This window comes from Erythrolamprus reginae, chromosome 1 (genome assembly GCF_031021105.1).
Source record: "Erythrolamprus reginae isolate rEryReg1 chromosome 1, rEryReg1.hap1, whole genome shotgun sequence".
Classification (NCBI taxonomy): Eukaryota; Metazoa; Chordata; class Lepidosauria; order Squamata; family Dipsadidae; genus Erythrolamprus; species Erythrolamprus reginae.
The window spans coordinates 14207502-14226158 of NC_091950.1; the positions used below are offsets into that span (position 1 = coordinate 14207502).

The 18657-nt window shown below is 42.8% G+C and overlaps 1 protein-coding gene across 2 annotated transcripts in view; it reads right to left on the bottom strand.

Moving 5' to 3' along the window:
* Positions 1–897: 897 nt before the first annotated feature.
* C2CD4C (C2 calcium dependent domain containing 4C) overlaps positions 898–18657 on the bottom strand; it is a 43720-nt gene continuing 25960 nt past the window's right edge. Inside the window, exons 1-2 of one of the 2 annotated variants that reach the window (XM_070744956.1) lie at positions 16230–16274; positions 1067–3626 (exon numbers count right to left, since the gene is read on the bottom strand). In XM_070744956.1, the coding sequence (XP_070601057.1) occupies positions 2267–3574 (1308 nt within the window). In that variant the 5' untranslated portion in view covers positions 3575–3626; positions 16230–16274 and the 3' untranslated portion in view covers positions 1067–2266. Of the gene's footprint in view, positions 3627–16229; positions 16275–18657 lie in introns of those variants that run through there. The other variant, XM_070744946.1, reaches the window with a different exon arrangement.

Below are 18657 nucleotides of genomic sequence, written 5' to 3' on the forward strand. Positions count from 1 at the left end.
AAATTCTTGTCTGTGAGAACCCCGAGGCGACCCACTAGGAGTGGGGGATTGTCTGCACCCCCCCCCCCCCCGCAGAGCGTTGTAGTAGGGCCGTGAATGGCTGCCTTTTACTGCCTACATGGCTTAAAGGGCGGCTTATAACTCTAATAAAATAAAACAAATAAAAAGAATAAATGGGTGTTTACAATGGGGGGAACCGATTCTTGACACATTCTTGGTTTTGTTTTTGAACCTTAGGAAAACTGAGGTAAAAATAATAATAATATTAATATTAGAAAGGAACCACAACTTGAGGAAAAAAATTGACTTGCGGAAGGCCTGGAGTTCGATCTTCAGTGTTTCCAAATTCCAACTTGAGTGTCCCTGAAGAACCACCTGCTGAGCTGTGTTTTCCAAACTTGACAAATATAAGATTGTGGACTTCAACTCCCAGAATTCCTCAGTCCTCGTGGGAGTTGAAGTCCAGGTATCTTAAAGCATGCTGGCTGGGGAATTCTGGGAATTGAAGTCCAGCTGTCTTAAAGCATGCTGGCTGGGGAATTCTGGGAGTTGACGTCCAGCCATTTTAAAGCATGCCAGCTGGGGAATTCTGGGAGTTGACGTCCAGCCATTTTAAAGCATGCTGGCTGGGGAATTCTGGGAGTTGACGTCCAACCATCTTAAAGCATGCTGGCTGAGGAATTCTGGGAGTTGACGTCCAGCCATCTTAAAGCATGCTGGCTGAGGAATTCTGGGAGTTGAAGTCCAACCATTTTAAAGCATGCTGGCTGGGGAATTCCGGGAGTTGAAGCAACTTCAAACTGTCAAGTTTGAAAAACACTTCTGCAGAGGCTAACACTGACTCTTTGCCCCCTCTTGTTTCAATGGAGGGTTGGATATCTCAACCAGGACTCTCTGTTTCCTCAGACATCTAAATTTTATCTTCAGATGGGTTCAAGCCTCCTGAAGTGCAGATCAAAAGACTCCAAACCCTTAAGGTTGGGAGTGATATGAGTCTCCGAAGACTCCAAAAAAAAAAGCAGAACAGTACAGGATAAGGCAATTCCGTGAGCATCACCCAGCCCGCTTTTAAAATTACAGTATTATCATTTCTTATTATTGAGCATGATCTCTTGGGCCAGGATTATCAAAACATTAAAAAAAAATCACACATAACCCCAGTCCATATCTTCCTCTTTCCCTTGCTTTTTCCCCTCTCTCTGTTTTCTTTCATTTTTGCTCTACTGTCCAGACAGTGCAATGTCCATTTATTTGCCTCTGGGCTGAAAGTTGAAAGCTCATATTGGACATCACTCCGATTTCTGCAATTTCCCCTGAAGTCAAGCAGGGAGCAGGGAAGCTCTATCCAATCCCCCAAATCTTGCAAAACAGCCTTTTGGGGATAATTGCTGAATTATCGGAAGCTCCTCTTGGTCCAGCTCAGTCTCCTCGTCCACTTCCATCAGAAAACACAAGTTGGCCCCAGCTCCCAAGTCAGAAATTGAAAATTTGCCCCCACTTGGGAAGCGGGGACGTTTCCTAGGTGCGCGAAGCAAAGTGGTCAGGTCCCTTTCACAGAAGCCAACTGGGCTGTTTAGATCATCTTCATTGGTGGATTGTTTGTTACCAGTTCGCCCCGGTTCAGGCAAACTGGTAGCGGCAACTGCGGGAGGCTCCGCCCACACGCCCGGACGTCATTACGGACAATCTGCACATGCGCAGAAGCGGCACACGCACATCTCTGAACCAGTAGCATGGTGAGACCCGTTGCTGATCATCTCGCAACGGCTTGGCACTTGCTCCACAACGCGACAGAATCGAATGCAACCGGCATGCATCTTAAAAGGGATAATTTCTCAGATTCGTGGCATGCATTGGTGAGGAAGAGGCTTGAAACGTGGTGGAAACCTGGTTTATTTGTGTAGCCACCTCCTACGCTGAGGAAAACCCATCGGAAGGGAACTTCCAGCTTCCTTTGAAATTCCCAGGCCCTCTCCCGCTCTACCTCCAACACGGTAACGGTGAAAGAAGATCGGCTCGCAGTGACCGAGGGACATACCTTGGCCCAAGAGACAAAGAATATCCTGACCTTCTAAGAGGATAGGGTCACGCGGCAAGCTAGAGGTTTCATGCAAAAGATCCTGGGAAGCCCCCTCCACGGACCTCAAACATGCAACACCCATTTTACGGAAACACTGACTGACCTTGGAGGAATCTGCGCAAGCAGAGCAGACCTCCAACCCCTCCCAGTTTGCAGAACAGGAACCGGTACCGGAGAGAGGAAACTTTATGAAATGGGTAGCAAGGAAGTGAGGGGCAGTTCCTTCTCTCCCATCAGAGTGTCCCGCTTGAGACTGCTGCCTTTGTTCACCACTTTGACCTTGAGGGACATTTTCCTCATGTTGCTCAGGCCCAGGCCGTCGAAAAAGAAATCTTCGTTGTAGATGGGGTTGCGGCTGTTCTTGATGATCGTGCTCCGTTGCTTCTGCACCTTGCCGGGGTTTAAATAGAGAGACACACAGCAGTTGATGCTCCTGATGTCACAGTGCTTGTCGTAGAGGTCTTCGGCGGCTACGACGCGCACCCGTAGCCGGGCGTTGGACGGGTTGTACTGGACCACCAAGCGGATGCTGCCTCCTTTGCTAAAACTGAGCACGTGCTCCTTGTGGAATCTGTCTTGGGGGTCCATGGGGGCGAGGGGCTGTGGTTGCGCCCCACCGGTGGCTCCGCCGGTTGGAGGGGTCGCGCAGCGCATGCGGCGCTGGGAGCTGGGACTGGTGTCTGCAGAACTGTCGTCGGTGGACAGGGAACTGTTGCGCGCCACCGAGTGTTTGAGTTTGATGACCTTGGATTGACTCTCCTGGCTGAAGATCTTGAGCAGGGACACCGACCTCGACAACAGTGGGGAACCGAAGGGAGAGGACTCCGCGGAGGAGCAGGTGTCGCTCTCTCCTCCACTGAAGTAGCGGTAGGGATTCATGAGGGACATGCTGATGTCCGAGGGGTTCAGGTGGGCGCTCTCTCCATTGGTCTTGCTCCCTCCTGAGGCGGACCTCCGTTGAGAACTGGGCGAGGAAGACTGGGATGGGCACAGGCTTGTGTGCTCGCTGTGGAAAAGCGATTCCTTACGGCGTGTGTGAGGACTCTCCATCAGTGTCGCGAAGCCGTACGACGTCTGTGCTTTGGGGACGTACGGCAGCGACATGGCCGTCTGGGACTGTGGGTCTGCATTGGTACTGTAGTCCTCCTCAGACATCCATTCATCCGCGCTCTCGATCTGTATGATGTGCCGGCTGGCGGCTTTTAAAAGATTCTTGCTCTCTGAGATGGCCTTCACGGGCAAGCGAGGGCTGCGCGGGGTTTTGCGGGCAGATAAGTTCTGCTCGGAGGCCGAAGTGCCCAGGTTGGGTTTGGCGTTCCCTTCCTCTGCCTCAGGAGGCACCGTCGGCAACTTGGGGGGAATGAAAAAATCTGGGATTTTATCCGGCGTCAGGACATTGCTGTACAAGGGGCCTTTGGACTGCTTATCTGCCGAGTCGTTGCTGCGAGAACCGCTATTGTCCACTGAGCCCCGGATTTTCTCTAAAAGCCACATTCTTAGTCTTTTTCTACTCCTGGTTCAGGAGGAAACCAACAACTGCAAAGGCCTGGAAAATAAAAAAAATAAAAAAATCAGAGTTAATTTCTTACCCGGCCACTTCATCTTTTAATTTCCAAATTAGTAACCACCGAATAAAGAAATAATCTCCTGTTTTTTTTCTTTTTTTAAAAAAATAAATAAATCAGGTTTTATTTGCAGTTTTCTTTTCACACCCTACATATTTTGTGGGCAGTGTATTGACTGGGTCAAATCTTTTTTAAATAGCACTAACAATAATAATACAAACAATTAATCCTACTCTTCCAACTTCAACAATACTATTCTCTCTTTATAATTCTTTATTATTTTTCCCGTTAATTCATTTAAATACAGATAACATGTATTTGCGCCATGTATTTGTAATTCCCTACTAAATTACTAATATTTAATATTTTAAGAATTACTCATTACTCCATCATAACTTCAACATTCCAAATGTGTAGGATTACTAATAAAGGCAAATATTAACCATATGAAATTGATCCCGGGAATGTATCTCAAAATCCCCACAACTTCTAATCCATAATATTTTAAATTCACTGTATACTTTAGCACATTATTAATTAAATTTCCCAATCCTAAACTTCCATCTACTAAGCTTCATTTATTTATTGTTAGAGTTGAAAGGGACCCTGCAGGTCATCAAGTCCAACCCCCTGCCTGAGCAGGAAATCCTATAGCAACCTAGCCAAATGACAGTCCAATCTCCTCTTCAAAGTGTTCAGAGTTGGGGAGTTCACAACCTCCACTGTCAGGCCGTTCCTTATATCCAGGTTGAATCTCTCCTTGGTCAGTTTCCAGCTGTTGTTCCTCATCCGTCCCTCTGGTGCCCTGGTGCCTCCTTGCTGTGGCAACCCCTTAAGTACCTGTATACTGCTGTCACAAAGATAAATAGAGGACTGGAGGCTTAAACATATGAAGAACGGTTGCAGGAACTGGGCACGGCTAGTTTACTGAAAAGAAGGACCAGGGGAGACATCATAGCAGTGTTCCAATATCTCAGGGGTTGCCACAATGAAGGGTGGGGTCAAAGCTATTCCCTAAAGCACCTGACAGGTAGGACAACAAGCAATAGATAGAAACTAATCAAGGAGAGAAGCAACTTAGAACTAAGGATACATTTCCTGAGCAATTAATCCATGGAACTGTCCAGGATGCGAGGGGTCAGTAAATGTTTTCATAGCCCTCTTTTTGACTTGTGCAGTATACATGTGCTCAGTGGAAGGCAGGTTGGCAGTAATTGGTGGGGGGGTTTTTTCTGCAGTTCCGATTATCCTCCAAAGTCTGTGTTAAACCTCTCATCACGGGCTACAAGAATGGTGGAAGGTCTTAAGCATAAAACGTATCAGGAAAGACTTAATGAACTCAATCTGTATAGTCTGGTGGACAGAAGGAAAAGGGGGGGGACACGATCGAAACATTTAAATATTTAAAGGGTTAAATAAGGTCCAGGAGGGAAGTGTTTTTAATAGGAAAGTGAACACAAGAACAAGGGGACACAATCTGAAGTTAGTTGGGGAAAAGATCAAAAGCAACATGAGAAAATATTATTTTACTGAAAGAGTAGTAGATCCTTGGAACAAACTTCCAGCAGACGTGGTAGATAAATCCACAGGAACTGAATTTAAACATGCCTGGGATAAACATAGATCCATCCTAAGATAAAATACAGAAAATAGTATAAGGGCAGACTAGATGGACCATGAGGTCTTTTTCTGCCGTCAGACTTCTATGTTTCTATCCTTCGACGATACAGGAGCTTCTGTCTGCGCATGATGGAAGTCTCCCCGAATTGCATAACAGAACATCTGATTCTATTTGATGAACGCAGCCAAACTGGCATGCAAATACTGTACTACTGGAGGCAAAACACTGGTTGAAAAAAACAGCAGGCCTTTGGATGGCTCAGGCACACGAGCAGAAATTCAGAGGTTGCTTCAGCAATGCTTGGAAATAAACAGAGTTTTTCCCTGGCGGGTTTGCCTGACACACCAAGGGTGGGTTCTGCATTCTTCCACTGTCAGTTCGCTCAGGGATGTTAGCTGGTTTATTTTTCAAGTGTTTTTACATATCTGGCAAATCTTTATTTTTCTTTTTGGTGATGGTACACTTTTATGTTTTTGTTTTCTGTAAAATTATTAAAAAATCAATAAAAAATATATATATAAAAAAAAGCAAATCCAGCTTGATCAAAGGTTTTTTTTTAAAAAAAAGATTTATTTATTAGAGTTTGCAAATTAAATATATATACATAGAAACATAGAAACATAGAAACATAGAAGTCTGATGGCAGAAAAAGACCTCATGGTCCATCTAGTCTGCCCTTATACTATTTTCTGTATTTTATCTTAGGATGAATATATGTTTATCCCAGGCATGTTTAAATTCAGTTACTGTGGATTTATCTACCATGTCTGCTGGAAGTTTGTTCCAAGGATCTACTACTCTTTCAGTAAAATAATATTTTCTCATGTTGCTTTTGATCTTTCCCCCAACTAACTTCAGATTGTTCCCCCTTGTTCTTGTGTTCACTTTCCTATTAAAAACACTTCCATCCTGGACCTTATTTAACCCTTTAACATATTTAAATGTTTCGATCATGTCCCCCCTTTCACTTCTGTCCTCCAGACTATACAGATTGAGTTCATGAAGTCTTTCCTGATACGTTTTATGCTTAAGACCTTCCACCACTTTTGTAGCCCGTCTTTGGACCCGTTCAATTTTGTCAATATCTTTTTGGAGGTGAGGTCTCCAGAACTGAACACAGGATTCCAAATGGGGTCTCACCAGCACTCTATATAAGGGGATCACAATCTCCCTCTTCCTGCATATACATCATCATCATAATCCTTTAGAGATCTTTACCCATTTCCTTATATTTCTTCTTTTACAATTGTTATACCTCTAGCTATGCAGCCAAGCATTCTACTTGCTTTCCCTACCACTTGACTGCACTGTTCACCCATTTTGAGACTGTCAGAAATCACTACCCCTAAATCCTTCTCTTCTGAACATTTTGCTAACACAAAACTGCCAATACAATACTCAGAATTGAGGATTCCTTTTCCCCAAGTGCATTATTTTACATTTGGAAACATTAAACTGCAGTTTCCATTGCTTTGACCACTTATCTAGTGTAGCTAAATCATTTGCCATATTACAGACGCCTCCAGGAATTTCAACCCTATTGCACACTTTAGAGTCATCGGCAAATAGACAAACCTTCCCTACCAAACCTTCTTCTATGTCACTCACAAACATATTAAACATCTGCAAAAGAGTGAGAAGACCACCAAGATGTGACCCAATCAACGGCCCAGCCCATATTGTAGGCCAATATTTATCAACCTTGGCAATTTTAAGATATGTAGGTTTCAATTCCCAGAATTCCCATGCTGGCTGAGGAATTCTGGGAGTTGAAGTCCACACATCTTCAAGTTGTTGAAGTTGAGAAACACTGAACTATAGAAACAATATTGGTGACAACAGTTGGGAACAAAACCAGCAATGATGATGGCATTGGGACATGTCCTGCAAATCCTCATCGAAATAGCTTATGAAGACAATGAAAGATCAGCTTTCAAGGCCTTTAGATACAAGAAGGAATCAGAGATACGTCTGGGTAATCTGAACACAAAGGTTCCAAGGAGGACAAAAGAAATTGTAATTAAAGGAATCCAGAAAGCAACATAGAATATAATTTTAGAGAGGAAAAGTATTAGAAGAGAGGGAGGGAGGAAAAGGAGGGAGGGAAAGAGGAAGGAAAAGGAGAAAGGAGGGAGGGAGATAGGAAGAAAGGAAGGAAGGAGGGAGGGAGATTGGAAGGAAGGAAGGAAGGAAAAGGAGAACGGAGGGAGGGAGATAGATAGGAAGGAAGGAGGGAAGGAAGGAAAAGGAGGAAGGAGGAAGAGAGATAGGAAGAAAGGAAGGAAGGGGAGAAAGGAGGGAGGGATAAAGATAGGAAGGAAGAAAGGAAGGAAGAAAGGAAGAAAGGAAAGAGAGGAAGGATGGAGGGAGAGAGATGGGAAGGGAGGGAGGGAGGAAGCAAGGAACGAAGGGAGGAAAAGGGGAAAGGATGCAGGGAGAGAGATAGGGAGGGAGGGAGGAAGCAAGGAAGGAAGGAAAAGGAGAAAGGAGGGAGGGAGGGAGAGAGATAGGAAGGAAGCAAGGAAAGAAGAAAAAGGAGAAAGGAGGGAGAGAGATAGGAAGGAAGGAAGGAAGGGAGAAAGGATGGAGGGAGAGATAGGAAGGAAGCAAGGAAAGAAGAAAAAGGAGGGAGGAGGGAGGGAGAGAGGTAGGACAGAAGGGAGGGAGGAAAGAAGGAAGGGGATAAAGAAGGGAGGGAGAGAGATAGGAAGGGAGGGAGGGAGGAAAGAAGGAAAAGGAAGGAGGGAGGGAGATAGGAAGGAAGGAAAAAAGGAAGGAAGGAAATGGCGGGGAAGCAGGGAGGAAGGAAAAGAAGAAACGAGGGAGGGAGAAAGGAAGGAAGGAAGGAAAAAGGAAGGAGGGAGGGAGGAAGCAAAATGATCAGTAGGATGAGTATTTAAGAAGAACCCTCCCTGCTTATCAAATTCTTCCTCCTTGCCTTAACCCAAAGTTTTTCAACCTTGACAGCTTTAAGACATATGGACTTCAATTCTCAGAATTCTTCAATCAACCCTGCTGGCTGGGAGAATTCTGGGAATTGAAATCTAAGCATCTTCAAGCTGTCAAAGTTGAGAAAACACTGCCTTATCCTGTTGTACGAATCATCTCACGAAGCATGGGCTAGCAATTGGGTTTTTGAGTAAACACGGTCTTGCGGTGGTTGTTATTAAACAGCAAAATGCAAAAAAAAAAACCAAAACCAAAATCAAAAACCCCGAGACAAAAACTAGAGTACCAACAGGGACAAGGGAAAAAAAAATAAATAGAGTGATTATGTTGCACAGTTAAGAAGGAGGGTCTAGATATATTAGGGTGATATGACAAGAAAGAAAAAAGAAAGGTAATTAAGTGAGAAAAGAGATCCATATAGACTATATATAGCCATGGAAAATTAAGTCAAGCTTGTCATTAAATCTTGATACACATAGTAACACGCTGCTTCATCTTCTCATTTTTGGAAAACAGACTCTTCAGAAATAATTAAGAGGCTCATATCTTGGATGCGTTCCTCGTATCCATGCGGGTAAGTTTTATTCTGGTTATGTAAAATTATCCTCTTGGCAACGTCCCAGGCATAGTGTGTAGCCAAACTCTTCATGTGATGGCAAATGCCGTGTATTAGGAACATAGTTCTAAGATCACCTTGTGGCCCTTAATTATGTTCTCCTCCTCCCCCCAAAAATGATTGACATATGTCAATAGATTTGAAAGCCAGAAAGGCAAGAGCCGAGATAGACCAGATCATCACTGCTCATCTGTCTGGAACCCATACCACATCTCAGACATCAACACCCTTGAAAATGTCCAAAGATATTTCACCAGAAGAGTCCTTCACTCCTCCACTCGAAACAGAATATCCTACGAAAATAGACTAACAATCCTGGGCCTAGAAAGCCTAGAACTACGGCGCCTAAAACACGATTTGAGTATTGCCCACAAGATCATATGCTGCAACGTCCTACCGGTCAATGACTACTTCAGCTTCAACCGCAACAACACAAGAGCACGCAACAGATTCAAACTTAATACGAACCGCTCCAAACTTGACTGTAAAAACATATGATTTCAACAATCGAGTTATCGAAGCGTGGAACTCATTACCGGACTCAATTGTGTCAACCCCTAACCCCCAACATTTCTCCCTTAGACTCCCCACGATTGACCTCTCCAGGTTCCTAAGAGGCCAGTAAGGGGCGTACATAAGTGCACTGGTGTGCCTTTCGTCCCCTATCCAATTGTCTTTCCTTTCTTTCACCTATCATATATATTCTCTTCCTTTCATATCTAAGTTCTAAGTTCACTTTTACCCTTATATATATTACTACATGTCTATTTTTCTTCCTATGTATTTGTGTATTGGACAAATGAATAAATAAAAATAAATAAATAATATGAGTCAAAGAATATTCAGATTTCTGATGCTGACCCTCCAAAATTAAAAAAAAAATCTTTATTAATTATTTACATTAGAAAAAGAAACAATACGACACTGACAGAAGAAAGAAAAATAAAAAAGAAAAGAAAAAGAAAAAAGATACATACATACAATCAAAACAAAATAAAGCATTATGCTTTATACATAGATGAGTTTTGGTATCAGAACTTAATAAACATACCGGCTAGATTGCAGGATAATTGTTTTTTGCAGCTTATTCATTTGTAACAATTATGCTTTATACATAGATTAGTTTTGGTATCGGAACTTAATAAACATACCGGCTAGATTACAGGATAATTGTTTTTTGCAGCTTATTCATTTGTAACAATTTTGGTTCGTATTTGCTAATACACATAAATCTCCAAAATTAATGCCCATCCCTTTTTTTTTAAAAAAACATCCTTTTCAGAAAACAGAATACCGGGATTGGAAAGGACCTGATTATGAATGAGTGTTAGTTAAATGTTTTTTATTATGTGGGGTAAGTAAGTAACTAAGGAAGTAAGTAAATACATTATAAAGTAATAATAACAACAACGAGTTGAAAGGGACCTTGGAGGTCTTCTAGTCCAACCCCCTGCTTAGACAGGAAACCCTACACTACTTCAGACATATGGCTATCCAACACCTTATTAAAAACTTCCAGTGTTGGAGCATTCACAACTTCTGGAGGCAAGTAGTTCCATGGATTCATTGTTCTGTCAGGAAATTTCTCCTTAGTTTTAAGTTGCTTCTCTCCTTGTTTAGTTTCCACCCATTGCTTCTTGTCCTGCCCTCAGGTGCTTAGGTTGACTCCTTCTTCTTTGTGGCAGCCCCTGAGATATTGGAAGACTGCTATCTTGTCTCCTCTGGTCCTTATTTTCATTAAACTAGAGACATACCCAGTTCCTGCAACCGTTCTTCGTATGTTTTAGCTTCCAGTCCCCTAATCATCTTTGTTGCTCTTCTCTGCACTCTTTCGAGAGCAAGGATTCCCAACTCCGGTCCATAGACTGATACTAGTCTGTACACACAACACACAACACAACACACAACACAAGCCAACATCCTGGCTGCACAAACGCACAAAGCTTCATCTATGGAATGCAGGCAACACACAAAATAACACACCCTATAGTCACTGGTGCCTAAATAGTTGGGGGGGGGCACTGTTCTAGAGTCCCTGGTTGACATGATACCAAGAGAGAGAGAGAGAGAAAGAAATGGGGTTTTGGGGTGGGGTAAAAAAATTTTTAAACATTCTCCATACAAACTTTTTTAATACATTTCAAATTACCTTCATAATACAATAAAACAGTATTGAGTTTAGTAAGCCAATTATAAATACTCCTTTCCCCCCAAAAATTTATTAGTTCCCAATTAATTACTTCTGGTATCAATCCAGCCCCCCCCCCCCCCAAACCTTGACCTCAAATCTAATTTCTTTTAAATTATACTGGAATTTTAAAAAGTTTTCATAGTCATTGTAATTGGATTCCAGGTGTATTGTTATGTTTTTTGATACAGAAACCTAGAAACAGAAGATTGACGGCAGAAAAAGACCTCGTGATCCATCTAGTCTGCCCTTATACTGTTTCCTGTATTTTATCTTAGGATGGATAGATGTTTATCCCAGGCCTGTTTAAATTCAGTTCCTGTGGATTTACCAATCACGTCTGCTGGAAGTTTGTTCCAAGCATCTACCACTCTTTCAATAAAATAATATTTTCTCATGTTGCTTCTGATCTTTCCCCCAACTAACCTCAGATTGTGCCCCTTGTTCTTGTGTTCACTTTCCTATTTAAAAACTCTTCCCTCCTGAACCTTATTGAACCCTTTAATATATTTAAAGGTTTTGATCATGTCCCCCCTTTCCCTTCTGTCCTCCAGACTATACAGATGGAGTTCATGAAGTCTTTCCTGATACGTTTTATGCTGAAGAACTTCCCCTGTTTTTTGTAGCCCGTCTTTGGACCCATTCTGTTTTATCAATATCTTTTTGTAGGTGAGGCATCGGACCAGAATATCTCCAGGACCGCCTTCTGCCACACGAATCCCAGCGAACAGTTAGGTCCCACAGAGTTGGCCTTCTCCGGGTCCCGTCGACTAAACAATGTCGTCTGGCAGGACCCAGGGAAAGAGCCTCCTCTGTGGCGGCCCCAACCCTCTGGAACCAGCTCCCCCCAGAGATTAGGATTGCCCCAACCCTCCTTGCCTTTCGCAAACCTCTTAAAACCCACCTCTGCCGTCAGGCATGGGGGAACTGAGATAGCTTCCCCAGGCCTATATTGTTTATGTATGGTATGTTGTGTGCATGTTTTTTAAATTATGGGTTTTTAGTTTTAATTATTAGATTTGTATTATATATTGTTTTTCTATTACTGTTGTGAGCCGCCCCGAGTCTACGGAGAGGGGCAGCATACAAATTTAATAAATAATAATAATAACTGAACACAGTATTCCAAATGGGATCCCACCAGCGCTCTATACAGCGGGATCACAATCTCCCTCTTCCTGCTTGTTATACCTCTAGCTATGCAGCCAAGCATCCTACTTGCTGGTCTCACCACGCTCTGTACAGCAGGATCACAATATGTTGTGAGCTGCCCCGAGTCCTCGGCGAGGGGCGGCATACAAATCCAATTAATGAATAAATAAATAATAAATAAATATCCAGTTGGATCCAGTGAAATCTCTCTTGCTGTTTGTCAAAACATCTCCTTTACCTATCACTAAGCCATTTCTAATAGGCCTTTGCTTCTTCGGGGAGCTGAACGGATTCCTTCCACACTTTCGGTTACTCCCTTCCCACCTTCCTTCTCTCTCGTAGAAGGGGGGGGGCACGGAAAATCGTTGCTGCCTACAGAAGCTATTTGTCAAATGGACAGCCAAGCTGACTTAAAGCCGCTGTGCCCATCCAGCAACACCAGGTCAGAAGAAAAAATAGATATTTTGAGATTGGGGTAGGGGTTAGGAGAATGGAATCCCTTGAGGGGGGGTAGGTAGGATTTAATTTAATAATTTAATTTAAATTAAATTAGATTAAATTAGTCCTCTGAGTCCTCGGAGATGGGCGCCATACAAATCTAATTTTTTATTGTTGTTCGTTGTTGTTGTTGATATTATTATTATTATTATTATTATTATTATTATTATTATTATTATTATTATTATGTCAATGCAACACAGCAAACAAGATCACATAAGGAATAATACAGTGAGTCCCAAGCAGCTGACATTGACAAGTTCTAGCTTGTGTGTTGAGTACCAAACAAGCAAATACCAGAATGTCTGTAGAGATTCGTAGTCATCCAGGTCATGTTTTTCAAAAGTGCTTTTTTTGTAATTTCATTTTTATTTTTTCCTCCTCAATTTCTATTTTATGTCAACACATGTATCTTAAATGTCAAGAAGGAGAAGGAGAAGAAGGAGGAGGAGGAGGAAGGAGAAGGAGGAGGAGGAGGAAAAGAAGAAGAAGAAGAAGAAGATATCATCATCAACAATAACAGAGTTGGAAGGGACCATGGAGGTCTTCTAGTCCAACCCCCTGCTTAGGCAGGAAACCCTGCACTACTTCAGACAGATGGTTATCCAACAGCTACTTAAAAACTTCTATTGTTTGAGCATTCACAACTTCTGGAGGCAAGCTGTTCCACTGGTTAATTGTTCTAACTGTCAGGACATTTCTACTTAGTTCTAAGTTGCTTCTCTCCTTGTTTAGTTTCCACCCATTGCTTCTTGTTCTACCCTCAGGTGCTTTGGAGAATAGCTTGACTCCCTCTTCTTTGTGGTATCCCCTGAGATATTGGAAGACTGCTATCATGTCTCCCCTGCAACTTCTTTTCATTAAACTAGCTATGCCCAGTTCCTGCAACCGTTCTTCATATGTTTTAGCCTCCAGTCCTCTACTCATCTATGTGATAGCAGTATACAGGTACTTAAGGGGTTGCCACAGAGAGGAGGGGGTCACTCTATTCTCCAGGGCACCAGAGGGCCGGATGAGGAACAACAGCTGGAAACTGACCAAGGAGAGATTCAACCTGGATATAAGGAAGAACTTCCTGATGGTCAGAGCGATCAACCAGTGGAACGGCCTGCCAGTGGAGGTTGTGAACTCCCCAACTCTGGACACTTTCAAGAGGAGATTGGACTGTCATTTGGCTGGGGTGCTATAGGATTTCCTGCTCAGGCAGGGGGTTGGACTTGATGACCTGCAGGGTCCCTTTCAACTCTAACAATAAATAAATAAATAAATAATAAAATAAATAAATAAATGTTGCTCTTCTATGCACTCTTTCTAGAGTCTCAACATCATTTCCCTCTGGAACCAGCTCCCCCCAGAGATTAGGATTGCCCCCACCCTCCTTGCCTTTCGTAAACTCCCTAAAACCCACCTCTGCCATCAGGCATGGGGGAACTGAGACATCTCCCCTTGCCTATGTAGTTTTATGTATGGTATGTTGGGGTGTATGATTTTTAAATAATGGGGCTTTTAGACTTTTAATGTTAGATTTGTTATTTTAGACCTTTAATATTAGATTTGTTACTGTATATTGTTTTATCACTGCTGTGAGCCACCCCGAGTCTGCGGAGAGGGGCGGCATACAAATCTAATAAATAATGATAATAAATTGTTGTGGTTGGCTCTGGCCCAGCCCCTGCCCCAGGGAATGGGGAGGTGGATGCAGGGGGAAATTCAACATGTCACAGGACTGTGTTATTGCCGACAGAATCAGATCAGAGTTTAGTTTCCTCGGACAAAGAAGAAGGTGGGAATGACTCGGCAGAGGAGGGCTTGGCACACAGCCCAGGCAGTCAATCTCCCTTATCTTCCATTGATTCAGATGATGACGTTGTGGACCCACGCAAGCGCAGAATTATGCGTAGAAGAGACCAAGTAAGGACATATTACAGAAAATAAGGGAGGCCACCTGTGTTTGGGTGGGGCTCCAGTAATTAGGGCTGCTGCTATAAATAGAAGCATGTGGGTTTGGCCATTGTGGAAGAGTATCTGATTGGAGTTCGTCAGGAATCCTGTGTTTTCTGGACTTTGTTGCTTTTTTCACGCCTTGGAAAACAAAGCAGAGCAATGTGTGTGTGTGTGTGTGTGTGTCTCACTTGGTTGGAAGAAGAAGGGGTGTGAAGTTTCTTCACAGCTGCTAGCTAAGTACTTAATGACTGCTTAAGGGAAATTGTACAGACTACCCGGTTGTTTGGGGGAAGAGTGCTCTTTGCAATACAAAAAGAGTGCTTAGTTTATTTTGAATTTTGTGATAAAGAACATTGTTTTGAATTTTCAAACGGGTGTGTGTCTGAAATTTGTACCCTTGAATTTTCGGAAGGCTCCTATCAGAGAGCCCGGCAGAACAATAAATAATAATAATTTTTGCATTGTGGCGACCAAAACTGAATGCAGTATTCCAAGTGTGGCCTCACCAAGGCCTTATAAAGTGGTATTAACACTTTGTTTGATCTTGATTCTATCCCTCTGTTAATGCAGCCTAGAACTCTGTTGGCTTTTGGGGCAGCTGCTAGCTCAAATTTAAATGTTTGTCCACCAAGACTCCAAGATCTCTCTCACAGTTACTACTGTTGAGCAATGTACCACCTATACTGTTCCTGTGGATTTTTCTTGCCTAAATGTAGAACCTTACTTTTTTCACCACCACTGAATTTCATTTTGTTAGATAGCGCTCAATGTTCAATATTTATACATTTTTGTTCAATCAATCAAAAATCAATGTCAGCCTTTGCACCTATTTTTATCCTGTTCATCAGTCTGTTTTCCTTCCTTTCATTACGCTCCCTTCCTTCTATCTCAATCTCCTCCTTCTACCTTCCTACTCCTTCTCTCCCCCTCCTATTTCCCTCTATTCCTTCTTCCCTTCCTTCACCGTTTTAGTTCCTCATCCTCCCTTTTTACCTCTCCCTGAGTGCTTCTTATCCTAATTCATCTCATATTTAACAGACTGATGACATATGCTGTACATTTTTAAACTAGCAGTGCCTCTTCCATAGTCATTTTATTTATATTTTTTTTGTATATGTTTAACTCCTTCCTTCCTTCCATCCTTCCTTCCTTCCTCCTTCCTTCCTTCCATCCTACCATCCTTCCTCCTTCCATCCTTCCTCCTTCCTTCCATCCTTCCTTCCATCCTTCCTTCCATCCTTCCTTCCTCCTTCCATCCATCCATCCATCCTTCCTTCCTTCCTCCTTCCATCCATCCTTCCTTCCTTCCATCCTTCCTTCCTCCTTCCTTCCTTCCTCCTTCCATCCATCTATCCTTCCTTACTTCCTTCCATCCTTCCATCCTTCCTTCCTTCCATCCTTCCTTCCCCCTTCCTTCCTTCCCCCTTCCATCCTTCCTCCCTTCCTTCCCCCTTCCATCCTTCCTTCCTTCCTTCCTTCCTCCTTTCTTTTCTTTCTTTGATTTTTTTATGCTGCCCTTCTCCTTAGACTCAGGGCGGCTTACAACATGTTAGCAATAGCACTTTTTAACAGAGCCAGCCTATTGCCCCCACAATCCGGGTTCTCATTTTACCCACCTCGGAAGGACGGAAGGCTGAGTCAACCTTGAGCAGGTGATGAGATTTGAACCACTGACCTACAGATCTACAGTCAGCTTTAGTGGCCTGCAGTACAGTACTCTACCTGCTGCGCCACCCCGGCTCCTTGAAGTCCACAAGTCCTAAAGCTACCAAGATTAGACACCTCTGAGTTATGAATCTCAGGAACTGGCTGGAGAATTCTGGGAGTTGTAGTCCACAAGTCCTAAAGCTGCCAAGATTAGACACCCCTGAGTTATGAATCTCAGGAACTGGCTGTGGAATTCTGGGAGTTGAAGTCCATAAATCCTAAAGCTGCCAAGATTAGACACTGCTGAGTTAGATTATGAGACTCGGCAGCTGGCTGGAGAATTCTGGGAGTTGTAATCCAGAAGTCCTAAAGCTGCCAAGATTGGACACCTCTCAGTTATGAATCTCAGGAACTGGCTGGAGAATTCTGGGAGTTGTAGTCCACAAGTCTTAAAGCCGCCACCCTGATCTAACTTAACAGAACCACACAATATACCTACAAAAAACAAACCCTAATCTGCATTAAGACTTAACCAAGCTCAAATAAAAGCAGCCACAGATCCTTAACTAACTGATATTACACATTTCCTCCCGTGCAAATCCCACCGAAGAGGAGGCTGACTTTCTTTTAAAAATAAAATAAAACAAACAGCATTGAATTATAGTCAGAGCCCTGTCGACATGCATGAAAATAAAAGCCCAGTCAAAGCGAAGAAAAGAACAAAGCATCTTATCAATATTCGTTCTGATGAGAATTTGATTAACGGCAAAGCAGCACCAGCGCCCATTAGTAAAAGTCAACACACACATACAAAAACACATATACACACACCACAAAGAGGGAAATCTTAATGTCGTGATCATTCAGGTGGCCACATCTGGAGTGGGTTTGGGGTTTTTTGGCAATGTCTGACCGCCACACAAATCCAACTCGGAGCAGCAGCCAAACCCAGCATGAAATGATTTTTGATGCGAGGATGCAAAGATTTTGACCCCCCCAGACGGAGTTTCTGGAGGCTGCCGAACGCATTGCTAATCAGGCAATGAGGAAAATAGAAAGAGGAAGACGGGTTGAATATCTTCAACACAGTCAGGCGGTAGGGAAAGCAGGTAGAATGCTTGGCTGCATAGCTAGAGGTAGAACAAGCAGGGAGAGGGAGTTTGTGATCCCGCTGTACAGAGCGCTGGTGAGACCCCATTTGGAATACTGTGTTCAGTTCTATAGACCTCACCTACAAAAAGATATGGATAAAATTGAACGGGCTACAAAAATGGTGGAAGGTCTTAAGCATAAAACGTATCAGGAAAGACTTCATGAACTCAATCTGTATAGTCTGGAGGACAGAAGGGAAAGGGGGGACATGATCGAAACATTTCAATATCTTAAAGGGTTAAATAAGGTTCAGGAGGGAAGTGTTTTTAATAGGAAAGTGAACCCAAGAACAAGGGGGCACAATCTGAGGTTAGTTGGGGGAAAGATCAGAAGCAACGTGAGAAAATATTATTTGACTGAAAGAGTAGTAGATCCTTGGAACAAACTTCCAGCAGACATGGTTGGTAAATCCACAGTAATTGAATTTAAACATGCCTGGGATAAACATATATCCATCCTAAGATAGAATACATGAAATAGTATAAGGGCAGACTAGATGGACCAGGAGGTCTTTTTCTGCCGTCAATCTTCTATGTTTCTAAAATGGAAAAACAAGAGCAACAAAATTGGCTTTTGTAGAGACAAGATGTCAGAGTATTGGTTGCTGGCTGTGAAGGACTGTTACCAGGACAGTAAGGTGCTCCATTCTGGTAGCGATTTTGGGATGCGTGCACAGCTGTGTACTCACGACACACGCGTGTGTGCCCCCACGGGAGATTTCGCTTCTGCACACGTGTGAAGAAGCTCGTGCAAGCCATATTTCAGCAATTTTTGGTGATTTTTGCTTCTGCACCTGCATCTGTTATCCTACTGATTAAGGACAAAACCTTCAAATGTTACTGTGCTCCTATTTTTTTTAAAAAATTAAAACTTAAATTGATTTTTATAATAACAATAAAACATTCACACAACACATAACAATGTGCTCAGTGCCCACAACCAAACAACATTACCTATAAACGCTTTAACCATTCTAATCATTATCTAGAACTGAACTTATGTAGCAATTCAAGAAAATTGAGCTTCTTGCCTAATCTGTTATCATACCGAACCTTGTGGGTTCAGGTCAAAACCTTCAAATGTTGCTGCGCTCCTCAACAAATGATGTTGTCTCTCATTTGTCCTTTTTGTGGCTATAATATTGTTTTTTATTATTGTTGTGAGCCGCCCCGAGTCTTCGGAGAGGGGCGGCATACAAATCTAATAAATTATTATTAAATTATTATGCCAATAATGGGACTTAAT